General features: G+C 39.5%; 1 protein-coding gene across 1 annotated transcript in view; it reads right to left on the bottom strand.

The window, feature by feature from the left end:
• The window catches only part of LOC147692483 (maestro heat-like repeat-containing protein family member 1), a 29661-nt gene extending 12793 nt beyond the window's left edge, over positions 1 to 16868 (bottom strand). The window contains exons 1-4 of the mRNA XM_086939531.1: positions 16824 to 16868; positions 9270 to 9432; positions 2153 to 2251; positions 493 to 618 (exon numbers count right to left, since the gene is read on the bottom strand). Coding sequence (XP_086795657.1) covers positions 493 to 618; positions 2153 to 2251; positions 9270 to 9432; positions 16824 to 16868 — 433 coding nt within the window. The remainder of the gene's footprint in view (positions 1 to 492; positions 619 to 2152; positions 2252 to 9269; positions 9433 to 16823) is intronic.
• Positions 16869 to 19615: the final 2747 nt, after the last annotated feature.

The raw sequence follows: 19615 nt of genomic DNA on the forward strand, positions 1-19615 counted from the left end.
CCACTCACTCTCTCTATTTTCTCCCACTCCCCAGCTCTTTTTTAAAAATATATTTCCCCTGCCTCCTATTCATGGATAGGTTGTGGTAGACATAGAAAATACACTACTGCAACTGCGATTTTATTAAATGACCCTAGAATCTAATTCTGTTACTTTCTTTTTCAAAAATACTTATTACACTTACTGTTTCCTAATACTTAAGTATTATAGCATGGTTTAGCTTTGATTTTGTTTTATATATCTGACCTGATGTAAATGTGATACTTGAGTGGGTACAATAAAGGTTTTTACACATTTTATTCAGCTACAAAAATAGAGATCACAAGTCTGGGTCAAAAGAATGAATTTCATTTTTTTTGTATTTCATCAAATGAGGTATATATGCAAGGGCAGAGAGAGAGGCAGTCAATGTGTATGCATCAGTCATCTCACAAAACGTAACAGCTCTCCACCTTCATCCACTACGCTCTGTTCTATCCCCACTTTCCTAACTCACCTCCTGGAGACTGGGGATGGTTTCAAGGAGAAATCCCTTACAGGTTGAGTAGGCTTCAAAGAAAAGTGTGACTAGAGGAGTGTCTACACTGGCAGCAAACTGGCCTGATAACATCTCAATGACTGCGCAAAAATAAAAAAATCACAGTTAAGTTCATAGGCTTATCTACACATTTACCACCTTGCCTGGTCATGCATAGGACATACTGAGCATAAACAAAGCAATGTGTCTGGTGGTAGGAAATTATTTCTAGCAGGTATTAGACTCAATTCACATAGGTATTCTCTGACTCTCATAGATCATGTAATGGTGACCATTTCATTCCTGCATCCTATTGCACTTTTGCAGCATTCTAGACAATACATGGTAATAATTCCACATTACTGCAACTCATTGTATTGAACTAAAAAGAAGGAAAGGCAGAATATGTGTCACCAAAGTACTTTTACTTAAAATTAGCAACAAAGCAATTAATTTTGTACAGTTTTGTTGTTTGTGAAATAAGAGTGGAGAAATCAGACTTTGCACAAGTTATTACTGCATGACAATATTTGCCCTCTGGGCAAAATAAAAAAAGTATGTAAAAATATAAAAGACGATGCATCAGAGTAATCAGTAATTCTGTGAATCCTTTTATGTGGTTAACAAAGAATTGCTGGTTCTGATATCACCAGAGTAAAAAAAGTGGTGTAATGATGTTGCACTATTCTGCTACTCAGGCAGGAAGACACTACACTGGTTTTAATCTCATATCTAAATAAACACTGATTCACTCAATTTCCTATTTTAAACATAGCAAAAAGTGTGAAATCACATTGCCCCTTTTTCTGTCCTAATATTGCAAATGTTTAGTTGGGAGCAAATCTTGCTTCCTGCATTCTCTATTTTTCAAGAGGCAAAATTGTTAAAATATATTTACTTCATGATTTGCACCAGTCTAAGCCTTTACTTAATATGGTGACTAGTTTGCAATTGTGCGAGCTGTCGGTTGCAACAAGATATCTGTGCCATTGAAATGAACAATTACCTCTTGAAAATGATGTACAATTTCTACAGGTTTTAATGCTCCTCTTCCTAGGGAGGTAAGTTCACAACATAAGGCCTGATTCAGGCTGTGGCAGATGGGTATACCGTCACAAAAGTGATTGGATAGCCTGTCCCTCTTATTACACATACAATAGGATACAAAGAACTTGGAATAAGTCAGATGACATCAAGTTCATCAAACTCTAAATCAGGCCCTTGGTTTTTTATTACTAAAAAGAATAGGGTGTTTCCCGGAGGTGCACTCTTCAGACAAGAGGTGTGTTCCAGTCATGACATGGCAAACTTGACACAGCAGCTCAGCATGCCAGTTCAATTGGCAAATGTACTAGAAAGTAGTGGAGTTACTCATTATGCAGACCAATGTTGCAGTTGAGTTCTGATTTGGGCCACAAATGAGAGTTTAATGCCGATAAGTAATCAGTTGTTGAAAGCAATGAGATGTATAGGGACTGTACTTCTTGGCACCAATCAGAGGTAAGAAATTGCATCTCTTTGCATGAAGGGTGCTCTCAGGAAATGTTACAAAAGTGAACTTAATAAAGGTGTCCTCTCCCCACACTCCCCCACCATCAAACCGAACCCGACCGTTCCACCAGCGCGGGTACACACCAAGGCTAAAACAATATTTCTGGTCGGCTGTAGAAGCTGTCTTCATTACAGGTAAGAACGTTCTGAGAATCAGCCCTAGATATGGTTCAATTTCCGGTCCTGTAGGAGAAAATAAGATAAACAATATTAATAAAACGAAAGACTACTACCAACTTAAGATGATGAGTGTGCTGCAAAGGTCGTGTTGGTCATGAAACATATTGTAAAAAAATCTTGATGCATGGCTTTGTATATTTTCCACCCAGCAAAACATAAACCGTAATACAATAAGCCTCTGTCAATAAGCGGAAAAGAAAGTTTCACATTGTCTTTTTCCAAGATTCGCTCGCACCTTTTTAGGTCTCACCTGCTGGGCTGCGCACATACGCAGTCTTGCTGGCGAGATTTGTTTCTTAGGAGCTTTGAGTATCGGGCTTTAAGCCCCACCCCTCTTTCCCATTGGCCGGCGTCCCCGCTTAAGCTAAACGGTGGCCAGCCATTGCAAAAGAGTTTTGTCTGACGTAGACTTTTCTCTTTTTCTGCCGTCCCACTTGGACGTAATAATCAACGGGAGAGATAGGGCTCGAGTCAACACTCCTGTGCCCCTGAGATTATATCTTAAACAACAAAGGAGCGTATGAGTGTAACTTGAAAAACCATAGACCCAAAAACAAAATGAAAAAAGTGACAGTGTCAGTGACAGTTTATTCCTGGACCCCAACCTTGCTCAGGTAATCCTTTATTTTTTATATATTTAGCATGCCTGGTCCTACTAGTCAGGAGGCGTCCACCCTGAGGCCAGGGATGACTATGTCCAACAGGGAAAAGCAAACAGCCTTTTATTTAGAAGGACCCTCACTCACCACTAGTTGGTGACATGCTTCATCATCGGGTCCCCGCTGGGGTGACAGAATGTCGCCCCAGCGTGCTACGACGCCTGAGTTACAGCAGAGAGGGTTTGGTGGTGAGTGTACTAAGTTCAAAGTTCAAAGTTTTATTATTATGTTTTGGCTCTCAGTGAGGGCCACATAAAGTAAAACACACAGTATACATCACAAAAAAAAATAAAACAGAATAAAACCATGCAGTCGAGCATAAGCGAGGCGACACATACAATCATTAGTCGAGCAGTCCCCAGCAATTCCCCGTGTATTATTAATAAATATCTAAAAAACTTTTAAAAAAATTAAAAATTCTGTAGCAAAACATTTCATTAGGCGGGCAATAAAGTGCATGGAGAAAAGTATTTACATTTAAAATTCCCAGTTGCAGACAAATTGGTTTTAACCATTTAAGGCGAAAAGGGCGCAATACATTACATACAAACAAAACATGGTTACGATTCTGTACAGCATTATGACAAAAATTACATACAGGAGACACACCGTACCATTTTGCGAGAAGAGAATTTAAAGGAAGCAGATCTTGTCTTAATAAAAACCATAACCTTCGGACTCTATGAGGAATATTCCAAATAAGATATTGTTGGGGCTGTTTAAATAAGTATGTATTTAACAGAGATTGTCTTTCTTTTTTTCTGAGTGTACTAGTGATTCAACTCATATGTGTGTGCAAAAAGAGTGAGTGCAAAATTAAAAAATACAGGGTTGAAGCCTAAAAAATATTTAATGCAGGCCAACCTGTATTAGGATTAAAAACGTGAATATCGGACAACTACTGGTACTATATTAGGTGACCTGTGTCCTTAGTTACAACAACTGGTCAACATGTTTCTGCTGTCATAAGAGCGAAATCGCGCAGCATTCGTCAGGACCACACTAATGGCACTCCGGGGGTATGCACGCTCTAAGGTCCACCCTCCCGTGAGGCACTTATGTGAAAAATACAAAAAAAAAATTCAAAAAGAATAAAATACTCACGGTTATTAACCGTGGCGGCGCACCGTGGAGTACAGTCGCCTAAAGATACCTGTAAAGAAAAAAAGACACAAGGAACAAACTGACACTTAAAACATAAACAACAAACAGACATGTAATTCAGCTTAGTCACTCGTTTTTGTGACTATACCAAGGCTATCTTATGCCCCCATGTCACAGACCCCATAGTATGATAAAGAGGCTCATGATCCCCCCTTTTTTTTTGGAGGAAATCCATAATGCCCATGCCAAACTGATTTGTCACGCATAGGCAGGGACAAACCTTGCCTGCCCTGAGGGTGCAGATATAGTGATAAAGTCTGCAAAAACACTTTAACATCTAATTTTGTAATCTGGACAGCCTGCTAGTAACCAAACAAATACTCATATTGGAAAACTCCAGGTGACCAAAGAAGGTAATTTAACAAGACTCACGCTAAAGTTCGAATGAAGGAACCCATTGAGGAGGATTATATAAATGTGACTCAATTTGTAAATACAAAAAAGGAAGCGCTAATGGTTTTCATCGCGTGAGGTAAAAGCGATGAAGCCCACTCGACCAAAGAAATGCGTGTGGCAAATATTGTCACCCAAGTATATTCATTCATGCCGAGTAAGAAGATTAATCACTCATACTGGGCCTCAAAAACGGACTTACGAATTTCAAAATACTCGTAGGCTTCCTGGGTCAGGACGGCGTTTGGGCAATGTTCACGCCGCGTTCTGAAGGATGAAAAACAAAGGTAATCACCCTGCAGCGTTTCCGTGCAACCGCTGCCTAAGGAATCGGTAGCGAGACTCATCTGACTCATCAAGGGACACCGTCTGCCCGGAAAGTAGTGAAGCAATGGAGCCGGGCTGTTTACATCCTTGTTAGTGGATGTCACGTGACCAGCGTGAAGCGACGCTGGTAACGTCAAGCCTGTTTGTGAGTGTTAGGGATTTAAAGGGACAGTATATTGCAAACCAACCAGCAGGGCTCGAGCCCCCATGTCCCCACCAATACTGGGAATATATAGCGCTGTAATAAATAATAAACAGAATTAGCGCGGTATATCACATTATAAACCCAGGGTGATTAATAAAATGCACAAGTACATGACCATGTTGAGAGACTAGTTATAGTGAAATCGGCTATATTGGATTTAACCTGGATATTTTCTTAAAAGACAACCCCGAACAATGTTTTGTCAACAGGCGATTTATAACTTAATTGTGTGTGGGGTATTGTCTTTGAAGGCAAAAAAATATTTTCAAAACACTCAGGGAGCCCCCAGATATCATTGGTCACGGGCAAAAAAAGGGGGGGGGGTTGGAACTGTTACACCATAATGTCACATCAGGAGTGGATTTGCACAAGAAAACTATCATGGTTAGTGGGGCAAAACATATATCACTAATCATGAAGAATCTGTGTCACAGCAACAAACAGCTAATAAGCTCTTCAGTTTCTTTTCAATACTGACCCCCATGGAATGTCATCATTCAAGCCAGCCTTGTTGGTTGACAAGCGATAAATCCATCGCTGTTCCTTTTCGAACAAAAGGGCTTCTGATCCTGCTGGCACTTGTTCCAGGATGGTCCAGCGCATATCATTGGGAGTATGTTGCTTTTCCAAAAAATGGGTAGTCATTTTTGTTGTAGTTTTTCGGCAACGAATGTTACTGCGATGCTCACCTATTCTTATTTTAATACGTCTGGACGTCATGCCAATGTAATGTAAGCCACAAGTGCACGAAATTAGGTAAATCACATTGGCTGTGTTACAATTCGTGTGTCCACGTTGTTCCCAAACTTGGCCATTTGAAAGGTTCAGTGTTTTGGTGTGGGTAGTCAGGTGATATATACTACAATTCCCACAGGGGAAGTGCCCCTTAACTGCTGGCAATCCCCAGGCATTAAGCACAGTTGACCCTGAATTTGTCGGAGTGAGGTTCCTGGGGCGAGTATGGACCAGAGAGTCTTTTAAGCTGGTAGCTCTCTTGTACGAGAATAAAGGTTTTTCCCACTCATGTCTATTGCTCGTTAGTATCTTCCAATGTTTGGAGATGCTCCTACTAACAGCATTCGATAATGGGTTATATGTTGTTAGGCAAGTAAGAGGGACATCTGTATTTTGGATCCTTGGACTGGTATCAAGTAGCGTCTCTCTCTGCTGGTTTCTTGCTCTTCTCTGACTGTTGTTAATTATCCTTTGTGGATATCCCCTGTTTTGTAATTTAGTTGTTAGTTCTTTTGATTGTTGTTTATAATCAGGTAAATTACTGCAATTCCGGCGTAGCCTTAAAAACTGGCCGTAGGGGAGATTTTCCCGCAGGGCTCTGGGATGGTAACTTGTGAAGTATAACAAGTTGTTTTTAGCTGTAGGCTTCACAAAAGTTTTAGTCTCCAGATGGTCTTCACGTCTCTTGATAGTAACATCTAGGAATGTGATGGTGTCCGGGGAGTATTCCTGTGTGAATTTCAAATGTTGGTCACAGGCATTGAGCCATGCATAGAAATTCAGCAATGTGTGTTCATCCCCTTTCCATATCATCAACACATCATCAATATAGCGCTGCCAAAAGATGATGTTGGCAGCGAAAGGGTTCGTGGGACTAAGAATGTTTTTGACCTCAAAGTTGTCCCACTTGGACGGCCTTGGCTGCTTTCCTTCTGAAGTGAAAGGTTTCTTATCTTTATGGGGCCATGTGTTTTGAAACACATGGCCCCATAAAGACAATAAATCGTCACGACAGAAGGAAAGCATGCCGCATGTTTATTTTTGCATCGCGCTTTAAGCGAAATGCAAAAATAAACAGTGGATGACTGGCAAGCGTTTTTTTGGGTGTGCGTTCTTTCCTTGTTTTTACTTCTCGCTCTTCAAATGCAAAGCACCTTGTATTTCACTTTCTCAAAAGAAAGCACGCGGTGTCTGAAAATGTTGACTGGGCTCGCAAAAAAGCAAGAAAATAAGTGAGAGCTTTCAAGTGTGCGATAACTGTCACGTTTCAGACGGGACCTAGCCTCGTGTTTTCATGCAATGCTGCTCACGTAGTCGTATTATTCTGTAATTGTCATACATTTCGCCAGATTGAAAACACATCCCAGGGCATAGGCGGGATTTTGTGTGTGTGTTTTTTTCCCTCCCAGTGTTTACTAAATGAATGCTTAGCCCGGGACTCCACGCCTGTATCTGTCGCTGCATCAGTCAGCCATGTTTCCCACCGCGCTGTGGCTACTGCAGAGAAGGCTGGGATGCATGCATTGCCCCTGCACTGTCTGGGCCTCAACGGTGGTACATGTCCAGAAGCCAGGAGGATCGTGCCATCTTCTGCCTGTGCTTTGTTGCTGTGGATGTGCGCCGCGTTTCTGCTTTCAGGCTGGCTCGGCAGCGCAGGGTTTTTAATCTTCTTTCCGTGCACTGCTTAATTGCCTGCTGGATTTCTGTTTTGTTGCTTTTAGCACGTCTGTGTATTTTAGTCTTGTTTGCTTAAAGCTAGGGTTCAGCTGCAGGAGCCCAAGAAGGGTGGTCTTTTGTGCAGAGACCTCTATTGTGTCGCCTCCCCACTCCCATGCAGCCCCGTGGGGAGTCCGCACAAGCAGCAGTCTCTGCTTATCCGCCTGGGAATTGACATTGTCCCATAATAACTTGACAACAAACAGAAAACACATGCGCTCTAACATTACATTTACGCAGCAGAGTCTGCCCTGCACTTCCCCCTTTTAGGCCACTCACACCAAGGTTTGAAGCAGCTTGAATTTCACTACAGGAGTTACCTGTGACCCCGTGGACAGTTAGTCAAGGGTGAACCCAGGAACTGGTAGTGTGGTATCTAGTTTCATGGTTTCTCTGAAACAGTGGTTCTTTCCCTTCTACAGTAAATCCATTGTCGTCTGTCGTAGGTGTCTTCTCTGTGCCCCTCTAGGTCAAGTTACACCATGTTGCTTTACCAGTAGGAACATTGTGTCTGGCAAGATGGGGATTTGTTTTCCTCCTTAAAATGAAGCAGTGGCAAGGGAACAGCACTTGGGGTCACTCTCCTCTGTAGTCATTCTATAAGTAAGCAGGCACAAGGTGTAATGTGGTTGGTAGACTTCAGCGCAGGATGAATGGTAGGTGTGGCCACCAATACAAGTGTAAGTTATTAGCCCCATCTATGGTCTCTGAAACTGATTGGCTGTATATCAAACAAGCATTAAAAATGCAATTGGTCTTGCCTTTGATTAAGTTAAAGCCATTTGCTTTGCTAATGGTATTGTATAGCAAAGCAAATGGCTTTAACTTAATAAAAGGCAAGACCAATTGCATTTTCAATGCTTGTTTTGACAGTGATGAAGGAGTTCGGCATTATAGCTTAATCCTTGTACAAATAAAGGCTTAATAGTTAAGTAGCTGGTTGGAGCTGTTTTAGTTTTTAACAGTTTTTTTCGCAAGAGACAAAATGAAACAAAACCTGTAAGGGACATCTGGTGCTGGTATGTGGTGCTGAAATGTGAATCTACAATGTGAAATTACTAATTTTCAACAAATCTAAAACAATATGTATCATTTGAACATAATAACCAAAATAGCATCAATACATTTGCATCAAAGTGGCTATCAGTGGACCAGTATTTAAGATGCAACCTTTCACTTCTAAGGCCTCTTGCTAGAGTTCCATATTTTGAAGCCTTCTGATGGCATAAGCACGGAGATGCTTGTTTCTTTAATGAGCACTGTACAGAAAGGACTCATCATAGAGCTTATTTGCATTACCATTATGACATGGAGTCGCAACACATAGTGGCGCTGTTTTATTTCCTTCCAATTAATTGTCACTTTCCTAAAAAATGAATTGTTTTAACAATCATGCTGAAATGGCAAAGGCATGGGCATGGGACTCTATTCTGAATGCCAGTATTAGTTGGAAATATATGTAGAAAATAACTTAAATATACCCTGTGGCTTCTTTCCACTTCAATTTGCATTTCATATGCAATGCTAGTGATTGATCCATTCTCAATCACCACTGTAAAATGCATAAATTCATAAGACTGTTATGGGTGTATACAAAACGTAGAAAAACTTTAAACATGCAATGGAGTAAGGGAACTGAAAGAACAAGCCAACATCTGTTGCAGCATGCTTCAAAGCCCACTCTCGGTCTATTTGAGTGTTGTGATGACATGAGCCATAGACAAATAAAACTATTTGTAGACAGACCTAAAATCAATGTAGAATCCAGTAGATTGCCACAGAGCACAGTGTTCGACAACAACATAGCATTTTTTCAAATTACCGTATAGAATTGTCATTTGATGAATGGCCCAAAACACAATCTCCTCTGGAATAGAAGGCACCGTAAACAGATTTACAATCTTAGAAGGTACTGACTGTGGTATCCACTTGGTAAGAGTAATTTGACACATTAAAGCCATCCTTTCAAGTTCAGCAGCACTCTCCTAAATATGCAGAAATAGGAAATATTAGTAATTTGAAACATTTATGACGAACAAGAGGAGAAAAACAAATCCAAAACGAGTATTAATTACCATGTATCAGGTATGGAGGAGATATTGTGAAACAGGAGATGCCTAAACAAATCAATAAGGGCTTTATTATGATTTTGACGGATGGGATATGCCATCACAAACGTGACGGATATCCTGTCCGCCATATTACATGTTCCATAGGATATAATGGAATTGTAATACAGAGGACAGGATATCCATCATGTTTGTAATGGAGTAAACCTGTCCTCCAAACTCCTAATCAGGCTCTAAGACTCAATCAACAATAAGATAGAACCAGAGCAAATAACAAAAATGTAATCACTCCTTGAAATAGACCAAGTAGAACAAGCAGGTGACAAAACAGATTGAACATAAGCCTGTAGCCTGAGATTTCTTGACCCCTAGCACCAAAAAAGTTTGGAGGATAAAAATGGGTCATGATAAAATTATAAATATATTGGTGCCCCGAATGAATGAATAAAAAAGTCCATCAAATTATCAGAAGTTCTTGTCTTTTCTTAATTTCACATCAAAAATACTTTTATTTTTTATAAATGAATGTCTTTCTGCACTGCAGAGGTATCCAGAAGTGACAGATACCATCTAGGGTGTGAACCTAATGTATTTCTAGGTACAGGCTGGGAGGTGCGAGCTATTCGATCTACCCGCTTTCTGTATTGGCATGGGGCATACATAATCAGAAATAATTCATTCTATGTGGCTATTCTCTAGATCTGGATTACATAGTGTTTTCTACTTATAAAATGTCTGTATCTGGGGTATGATTTTGTGAAATATTTAACCTCTTTTCAACACAATACTGGCCTTAGAGACTGCAATATCTTTTTGAGCGGAACAAAGGGTAAACTGGCTTTAAAAACACTGAATGATTATTTTTACAAATATTTTACCTATTTTAAGACTAACACAAATGTATTTCAAACACTCTAAATAGGATAGACTGCTTTAGATAAAAATACACGGAAATACATGATAAACACAATGTCAATAAACCAACAGTAATGTAATGGTATAATACATGAACTACATGCTAATAACAAAGTGGTGTATTACGAAATAGGTCTACAATTGTTTCATCTCCTTGTATATCTTGATAAAAAACATGACATCGCTAGTGAAGTCTTAAAGTCTCAGAGGCAAGTGAGGGTGAAACAGTGAAAGATGTGTGGCACTTCCAAGCTGCTGTGGGGATGACTGGGTTTTTGAGACTCCGCATGGTGCCTCCCAAAGTGTTCTTCGGTAGGTGTCCTACCTTTGCACCGCTTCCCTTAGACATCTTCTGCGATCCAGTTTGACTTTGCCAGTGCTTAGTAATTTGACAGAAACACCTGGACAAAAGTGTTCCCTCATTTGTATGGGCCCCTAGCCTCCTAGCAAATGGTGCACTGCATCTACACAGTGTGGGGGCTAAATGGGTGCAAGTACAATGCTTGTTACAAAAGGCCCAGCACATGCCTTGGCAGCATCTGCTGCAAAACAAACACCACCTACCTCCTGTGGACTTTGCTAATTTAGTCCATGTTTTTAAATGAGTGCAGCCCCGACCTCTCATCCCCTGTCTTTCTCTCTCTTCTCTGAGTTTCTCACACACATAAACAACTACACACACAAACCAGTACAGACATGCACACACATTTCTGCGTGCAAATCAGGTACTAAAATAGGGAATTCATTCTACAAAATACAAATCAAGATCTATGAGAGAGCTATACTTTTGAATCTATTAGTTTTTATATATAGATTGACTCTATTTTGTGTTCTCAGCCCTTGCCTACATGTAGAATGTAAAGAAGAATCTGATTCTCTTTGTTACAATATTGCTACCTTTGTAAGATATTTAAGAGGTTCTTTAGGAGTAAAAATATGGAATGTGGGGCCTGATTTTGTATTTGACAGAAGAAGCAGTGTCCTCCAGGGTGTCAGAGGATACTGTGTCCGCCACCCCAATGGTATTTGAGTTGTTATGTTTAGAGCTGACCTCTTGCCAGGGGTCATCTCTGTACTTTGAAAGGAACCACTGTCACAGTGGTTTCCTTCAAGGTACAAAAGGTTTGGTGGATGGCCATCCTCGGTTTGACAGCAGTTCACCTAATATTTAACTTATTTTTTCAGAAACCCCTGAAGCGGCAGTTTCTGAAAAACAAAAGATTAATGACCTCCACATTCTGGGAGTTTTCACCCAAGGTGTGGAGGCCATTATTGTTATTTTTCTGTCCCTCACAGGCAGGTTTTTTTTGCAGTAATGGACAAAAGAAAATCATTCTGTTTGCAGAGTGATGTCTTTATGTCGGAAGTAGGCTTTGGTCAACTGAGCCATCAAGAATTCCACTAGTTGAAAAGTTGTAGTCTGCCCACCTGTAAATAAGGCAGGTGGACAAAAGCTTGGAGGGCAGGGTACTCCGTCATATTTGCAATGGTATAACCTGTACGCCAACCTCTAAATCAGGGGCCTAATGTTTGTTATGGTCTTATTAAAGGCTCTGCAGAATATATAAAGAGGTGAAACAATCATAGACCATCGGTGAAATCCACCGGTTTCCCTCCTAGATATATATTGAGCATCATATGGTTACAAAGAAATATTTACTTTGATAAATGCTCATTTACTTTTTAATTGATCTATGTATTTAAAGCTTTTTTTTGCCGTTAGTTGTGAAGTAAACCTCTCTTTCTTTTACTGTCAATGTACAGAAAAAAATGGTGAATACAATTTGAGATTTTATGAATGTTTTCCGTTTGACCAGATTAATGTTTTTCTAATGTATAAGGTGTGTTAGACATAGTCATAATTCAAAACCTCTGAATACAATATGCAAAAAATGTATTTAATAGTTACAAAAATCGCAACCAAGTATACCACTATTTTACAATAGAATCCGGGCTAAAGCAGAACAGTTTTATTGTTGCATTTTGTATGGGTATCGGTGTGGGATGTTGTGTTTATATTTGAGATATGCTGTATAGAAAATAGTTTGTGAGAAGTATGATATGGCGGGTGGTGAGAGTGACAGTGGTGGTGCAAGAGTTGATGGTCAGTATGTAGGTATAAATTATAGGATGCCTGGTGCAGGTGTTAATGTAGGGCACCGAAGGAGGAGGAATGTAGGTGCAGAAGTAAGGGAGACTTAAAGAGTAGGCAGGGGCGTGTTTTGTATTGGTAGATTAAAAGCACTGGTCTCCAACTAATCAATCACACTTTACTCGTAACTCACAGGTTGCCATTGAGTAGCTCCCGTATGATAATGGCCTGTCAACAGGCTTGTGAATATACAGGTGCCCACCTGATAAAACAGCTATTTAAAACACAGCTCCTGTTTCTATGATTTACTCAAAAGCTGACAGTGCATGCGGATGCAGACTACCATTTTCTGAAAATAATTTCTTCTTTTTCTACTTCTTTCAACCCTCTCTTTACCTGTCTTTCTTTTTCCTTGCTTTTATGTCTCTCTTTCATTTCTCAATGTATTTTATTCTCTCTTTCTTGCTTTCTTCTTTCTTTATTTGTCCCTCTTTCTCGCTTCCTCCCTATTTGTTTACACTATCTCTTTCCTTCCCTCCTTTGTTGTGCATCCAGTCCTCTTTCTTTTTTTGTTATTGGCTTAATATTCTTCTAGATATTTTTCTTTATTTTTTCTCATTTCAACCTCTATTTTCATTTTTTTCTCCATTTTCCTGTTCTTTGTTTCTCTCTTACTATTTCTTTCTTCTCTTTTTTTCAATCTTGTTTCTCTCAGTAATTCTTTCCTTTGTTCTTTCATTTTTTCTTTTTTCTCCAATTTCTGTTTTTCTCTTTTCTTCGTTTATTATTCTTTCTTCTACTCTTACTTGATTTCCCTCCTTCTCTCCTTCTTTTCTTTTGTCCTATCGCCATCTTTCTCAACGTCTTTCTTTCTCTGCTGTTTTCTCTGATTGTTTCCTTCTCTCCCTTCTTTTGTTCAGTTTTATCTGTTTTCTCTGCCTTCATCTTTCCTCCTCTGTTATTCACTTTCTGTATTTCTCCTTTTGGTGTTATTACTTATTGTTCTTTTTCTTTCTTTTTCTCCTTTCTTCATCCACAAGGACCTTTTCTTAATTCCACCTGTGACCTGATCTTCTTCCTTCTTTCTTCTTCTACATTTTTTCTCACATTTTTTCTTTCTTTCCTTTCCATTGTTTTCTCGCTGTCTTTTTCTTTCTCTCACCTTCGTCCTTTACTCTTCCCTGTTGTGCCCTTCATTCTTTTGTCTACTTCTTATTTGCCATACCTTCTTTCTTCCTGTCTTTTCATTCATTCCTTTCATAGTTTGTTTCTTCGTCTTTCATTTCTTCTTAATTTCTTTCTTCCTTCATTTCCTGTATTTGACTCTTTTCACTGGTTATTTTGTCCTCGTTGTTTTTCTCCTTTATTTTGTTATTTATTTTCCTATATTTCTCTACCTCTTTCTTTTTGTATTTTTCTTTCTTTCTTTCTTTCTGTTTTTCTTTCCATATTTCTTTCCTTATTCTGTCATTCTTTCTTTTTGTTTTATTTCTCTCTTTTGCTCATCTCTCTTTCTCTCTCTTTAGGTATTTCAAGAGCAAAGGGACACCACTGATCCTCAGGGACCCCAAATGTAAACCTTTGTGATACAGCTCCTGTTCTATTAATACCTTATGCTCCCTGTATTTGGAATGAAGAACTTAAGGATACTCTAGGGCAGTGTTTAAGTTATTTGGTCTCTGTTTGCATTTATCAAATTCCTATATTGGACAGTAGCTCAGGAAAGGTTGGAGACTCCTGATTTAAAGAGTGCTAATTGCACTCTAGGCTGCATGTGATGGGGAATGAAGTATATGCTAGCTAGTTGTAACTGATGTATTTTGTGATGCAGGAGTGTAAAACAGCAAACATTGGGATGTAGGTTTCATGTACGATGTAGGTAGTGAAGGTGTGGTATGGAAGTGCAGTGTAGATGCAGGTTTTAGTTTAGCTGGTGGTGTCATATATACCTACAAAAGTATTAGAGTGTCATGTTTACCCAAATGTGCACACTATTTCTTTCTTCCTCAGGACACTCCTTAATATCAATATAATAATTCATCACTATCAACTCCAAAGTACCACTACACCAAACTAAAGTACCTGGAATATAAAAAACATAACATTCAAACACTAGATAACAAAAAATTAACTGTTTTCCTTTGAGTGCTTAATAGAAATACAAAAAGACCTGGTCTGTAAGGCACCTCTCTTGAAGCCAAATAATATAAAGCGGAGGTAGGGATTCACAAAATGTAGTTCCCATATACACCTCTCTTTTCCATAATGAGGTAGTAACCTCCCGCTTTTTGCCTTCAATTTTAAAAAAAAACTGTTTTAACAGATGGCAGTCACCACGCTTTGTTACCCCTGACCAACATACAGAAGGGTTAATGTGAAAGGTGCATAAAATTTGAGCATCACAATTAAAACAAAAATTGTGAAAAGGCAAGATGTCCCCTCAAGTGCGCACCACCAATCGATCTCACTGGTTGGTACTCACCAGCTGTGCCCGCTTTTAACATAATTGGTAGCCATCTTCCCTTGAAAAATAATAAATATAGTGTCCAAACAAATACAATAGGTGCTGTGAAAGAAGTGAAGTGAATAAATCACATCCAACGATGCGACCATGTGAAGTTAAAATTGAAATAAGTTGCACTTTACTCGGTGCCAACTTTATTATTCACTGTGGACTTATTCAAATTAAAATTTGGTTGCCTCTCATGGATACCGCTTTATACTACCCCAACATGTTTCATTGCCACATTAATTTTAGGGCAATTCTTAAGGACAAACAGAGTCGCCTGGCACCAATACTGGACACTTAGGTAACTTTTTCCGGGGACTGCCAAATGTAAAAACAGAACACATACACACCCCATTACTCTCATATCATCCTTTCAAGCAGGAAATCTGTAATACCCTCCTCTCAACTGTAGAGTTTGTGTTACCCTAAATGAGCCACCGTTCTTCGTACCAGCTCTATCCTTTAGGTCACACATGGGACTCCGTCTGTGAGTCTTTTGAGGGCTAACAGTAGAGAAACTCCTTTACTAAAAGTTTTAAAAGGGAATAATTGAATATTGCACCCACAATAGTATCAGAGATGGTAGTTAAAAAGATCAGCACATTGCTTTAACTCCTACCTAAAGAATACTGAATGGAAATAAATGAGAAACTGGTGTGTACATAACAAAACTGTCATATTTTAAAGTAATTACTTTTCTGATTTTTTTTAATCTGTGCAATGGTTTCAATTAACTATGCACTTTACAAATAAAACGGACTTACTTAAACTTACTTAGTTAATAAGGCCATTGTTAAAAATGATTTGTATGGATACAGTGTTACGTTAAGTGTTTGCATTTTAATTTAAATAGAAATACTATGGCTGAATTTCAAATTTTGTGAAACCATATATAACTTCTTGCTCCACACACAGCTGAACTAGCACCTAATCTATCATATAGGTCCATCTGACATAATAATGTTATGACACAGTTGCAGCTGGTGTCAATGCAGTACTGTACATAGAGTTATTCTGCTCTGCCTTCAATGAACGGCCCCAAGTGCAAGGTCAACATGTGGCCATACATACTGGATTTTCATATGGTACATCAGCCTGTCTGAGCGCTACTGATTTTCCTGCTATCAGCCCTTATTTTATTAAATCTGTCATCCTTTGTCAAATTCTATTGACGGTGTGGTACCATATTAGCATGGTCAGAATATTGGCTGACATAATACTCTGTACTAAACATTGTTCATGAACGCTATTGCCACATTTAGGACATGATATTGATGTCAAATGATATTCTATATGTAATATTCTGATCTATAGTTCTGTTGATTTCTACATTCCCACCCACTGTACAACTAAGTCAGTGTTCTCGTTATAAGAGCTGCTATATTTCTTGTAGCTCCCTTGACATCCCCAATCCAACAAAATCCCTTCTATTTTCATTGGGTAACTGATTAGACTTTTTCAAGTCAGTAATATCTTGTTTTTTGTGTGCCCCGTTGTGTCTCCCATGCACTTTTTCTGCTGGGCCCTCCACTCACATCCATTGTGGCGACAAGTTAATCATCCTGCGCAAATTATTTCAGATACTCTGAGAGAGACATCTGTATAACCCTGTTGACCATTCAATTGCGCCACTGCTATTTTCCACATTGGCTGCAGACCATGATGGAACTATCTGGAATACCAAAGGTCTGACTGAATGATCAGAAGTAATTCTGCTTTGCCCTGAAGGTTCTGAGGTTTTCCATGACTAAGTGAATGATCACCATCTGTCGGTGAGAACCTGTTGCTTACCGAGCCCGTCAGGATGCTATCCAGAGTGTCAGCAGTCACCAACATGTTGCTCTCTGTCACCTCCCTTTGAGTGATGGTAGTATACATACAATGTACAACGGCTAGTTCCTGCAGGAGTGTTAACTGGAAGAAAAAGTACATTTCATGCATGTGAACAACAGAGTCAATCAGGAACTTATTCACAAACTGCAACATACTGCAAAATGCTTCTCCCAAAACCTTTGTCTGAAGACCTCTGCCTCCACCTCTCTTATCTTAATTATGAGATCTTTGCCCCACACATATACTTATAATTGTGTACTACCTGTGGGAGGGATGGGAGGGAGTGGCTGGAAAACAGGGAATAGTTATTACTGAATGCGAGAGCTTTAGGGAAAGGTAGAATGGGTATATATAGTCATTAAAAACTAAATTTTATAGGGAGGTTACAGTTAGGTTCAAATTTTCCACACTCAAAACCATAGAAATTTAGCAGTTACAGTTAGAGTTATCTCAAGTAATTATAACTTGTGCCCTTAGGTAATTATAACTCAACCTCGCTGTGAACAGTTATCTCATCAACAATTTGACAGCAAATGCTCCACTGATATTATCAATAATGTCACAGAAGATGTCATGAGTGAAGTAAAATGTGAGGTGCATGGTGAGCTTGCGAGTTATAGTTGCCTTAGGGCACAAGGTATAGTTACTCCCCATTAGTAACATGGCCGGCCAAGGGGAATGAGGTCCCCAGGGCTGAAATCAGCCTGAGGAGGGGGTCTAGGTACCCCCCTCACCCTTCTTACCTATATCTGTGCCCCCGAAGATGGGGTCTGAAGGCTGGAATCTGTAGGGGGCCTACATGCTGTCCTCTAAATATTTTATAAAGCTGGGCCCCGGAAAATGGGGACATCAGGGTTGACTCTTCCTATGGAAGGGGGCCACGTACGCCCCTGACCTATATGAATATACAAAAATTCATTTGTCTTCATGTAATACAACTGGTGCTATGTAAAGCGCTCTGATACCCGATTCGGGTCAAATTCACGCTTTACACAACCCTCCAAAAAATAAAAAAAACACAGGACCTTACCCACCCAGGGGACTAAAGAAAACAAGCATAGGAGACTGTGTTTGTTTCTTTTTTTCATTTGGCCACATATCCTCTGGAAAGTCCAAGAAAAATAAAAATCTAAACATTTTGGCCCCAGGCACGGTTATCTGGGGCACCCCGCAACCAGTCCTAGGGGTCAGAGTATTCCTACCCCGCGCCATTGCATTTTTTCCCATTTTTCTTGTGAGTCGGGCCAAGTCCTGAGTCCCAAGATGTCTGCCACTACTTTCTGGTAGAAGTGTTGGCAGCCAATCAGATCTCACTATGAGAAATATATTTTTTTCCTTAAAAACTACTGAACAGATTTACACCAAATTACGAGAGCATGCTTTCTGCCAAATTTGGTGTAATTCCATTCAGCACTTCGGGCTATAGTCACGTTCAAAATTCCTATGGCAAATTACATGAGGAAAAGTTGTTTTGTGACCTCCTACCTAATGGCAAGTGCCAGTAGGTGATGTAAAAATATATGTAAATTAACAAACAAAGGATCCCTATACTCTCAGGCCTTCTTGCGATGGTGGCCTGTGACAGGCTCAGATGGCCTGTAATATTAACAGCAGTTCTCCTTAGTAACAAATAACGACTACAGACACTGCTAGTTACAAACCACCTCTTCAGATTTCAAGCGGTGCAGGAACGTTATAGTTAGGCTCAGATTCCACTTATACAAAATCTGATCTAACTATAACTTACAGGCCCACAATGCACTGTTTATTACGTCACATATTACATCACTCATGACATGGTCAGTGACATCACTGAGGACATCACTAATGACATTATCCACAGAACTACTCACACACCCTCTCACACCCCTATACAACCTCTCATGCACCCACTCACACACCCACACAATCACTCACAGACCCATACAAGTACTCACACAAACCACCTATTTAGCAATAAAGCCACTCACACACCCACTTATAGTGAATATTCGTCAAACTACGCCAAAGATATAAGCAAGTTACAAAATCCTTTTCCTATGGAAAAGCGGTCCAATTGTCCAAACTATAACTACCTACTGGCATCCGCCAGTAGGTAACATGGCATACATCTATATATACATATTATCAGCCTACAAATATTTATTGGGCTATAATTACAACCATAAAAGAGCATAACATCCTATGTGTATAAAATAGTAGAAACAAGTAGGATTAAAAATTTTTAAAGAAATGCAAATGTGTCAATAATACTAAATATTAAATAATCTCATTCACCACATCAAGGTTAATCAGGTCTAGATTGTCTTGATCTCAAAGCAGCATTTAGAAAGCATGAAACAGCAAAAAGATAATGCTTGATCATCAGGAGCTGCAGATACATAAGTGCCAGGTATCCTTGTGAGAAGTTCAGAACTTTCAGTAACGGGAGGAGGAACTTCTTCCTGGGCAAGCTCAAATATTTGCAAAACAAAATGTAGGGTATCTGTGGAGACATATTTTTGCAGTCACAGGGCCCTAAGTGCCTGAAAGAAACCGACCACTAGATGTGGCCAAAAGATGATGTAGCACGTTAACCCTGAATCGTATCAACAGAAATATATCCCTTTCATTATCGAGGAGAGAAAGGAAAGCTCCATGCCCTGAACAGTTTTTAAAAATAAATGCCCCTATACAATGGGTTTCACAAGATCTATGTGTTCATGTTGTAATAAGGAACTTTTGAGAAACAAGTCTCTCACTCTTTTGAG

Source organism: Lissotriton vulgaris, chromosome 9, assembly GCF_964263255.1.
Source record: "Lissotriton vulgaris chromosome 9, aLisVul1.2, whole genome shotgun sequence".
Taxonomy (NCBI): Eukaryota; Metazoa; Chordata; class Amphibia; order Caudata; family Salamandridae; genus Lissotriton; species Lissotriton vulgaris.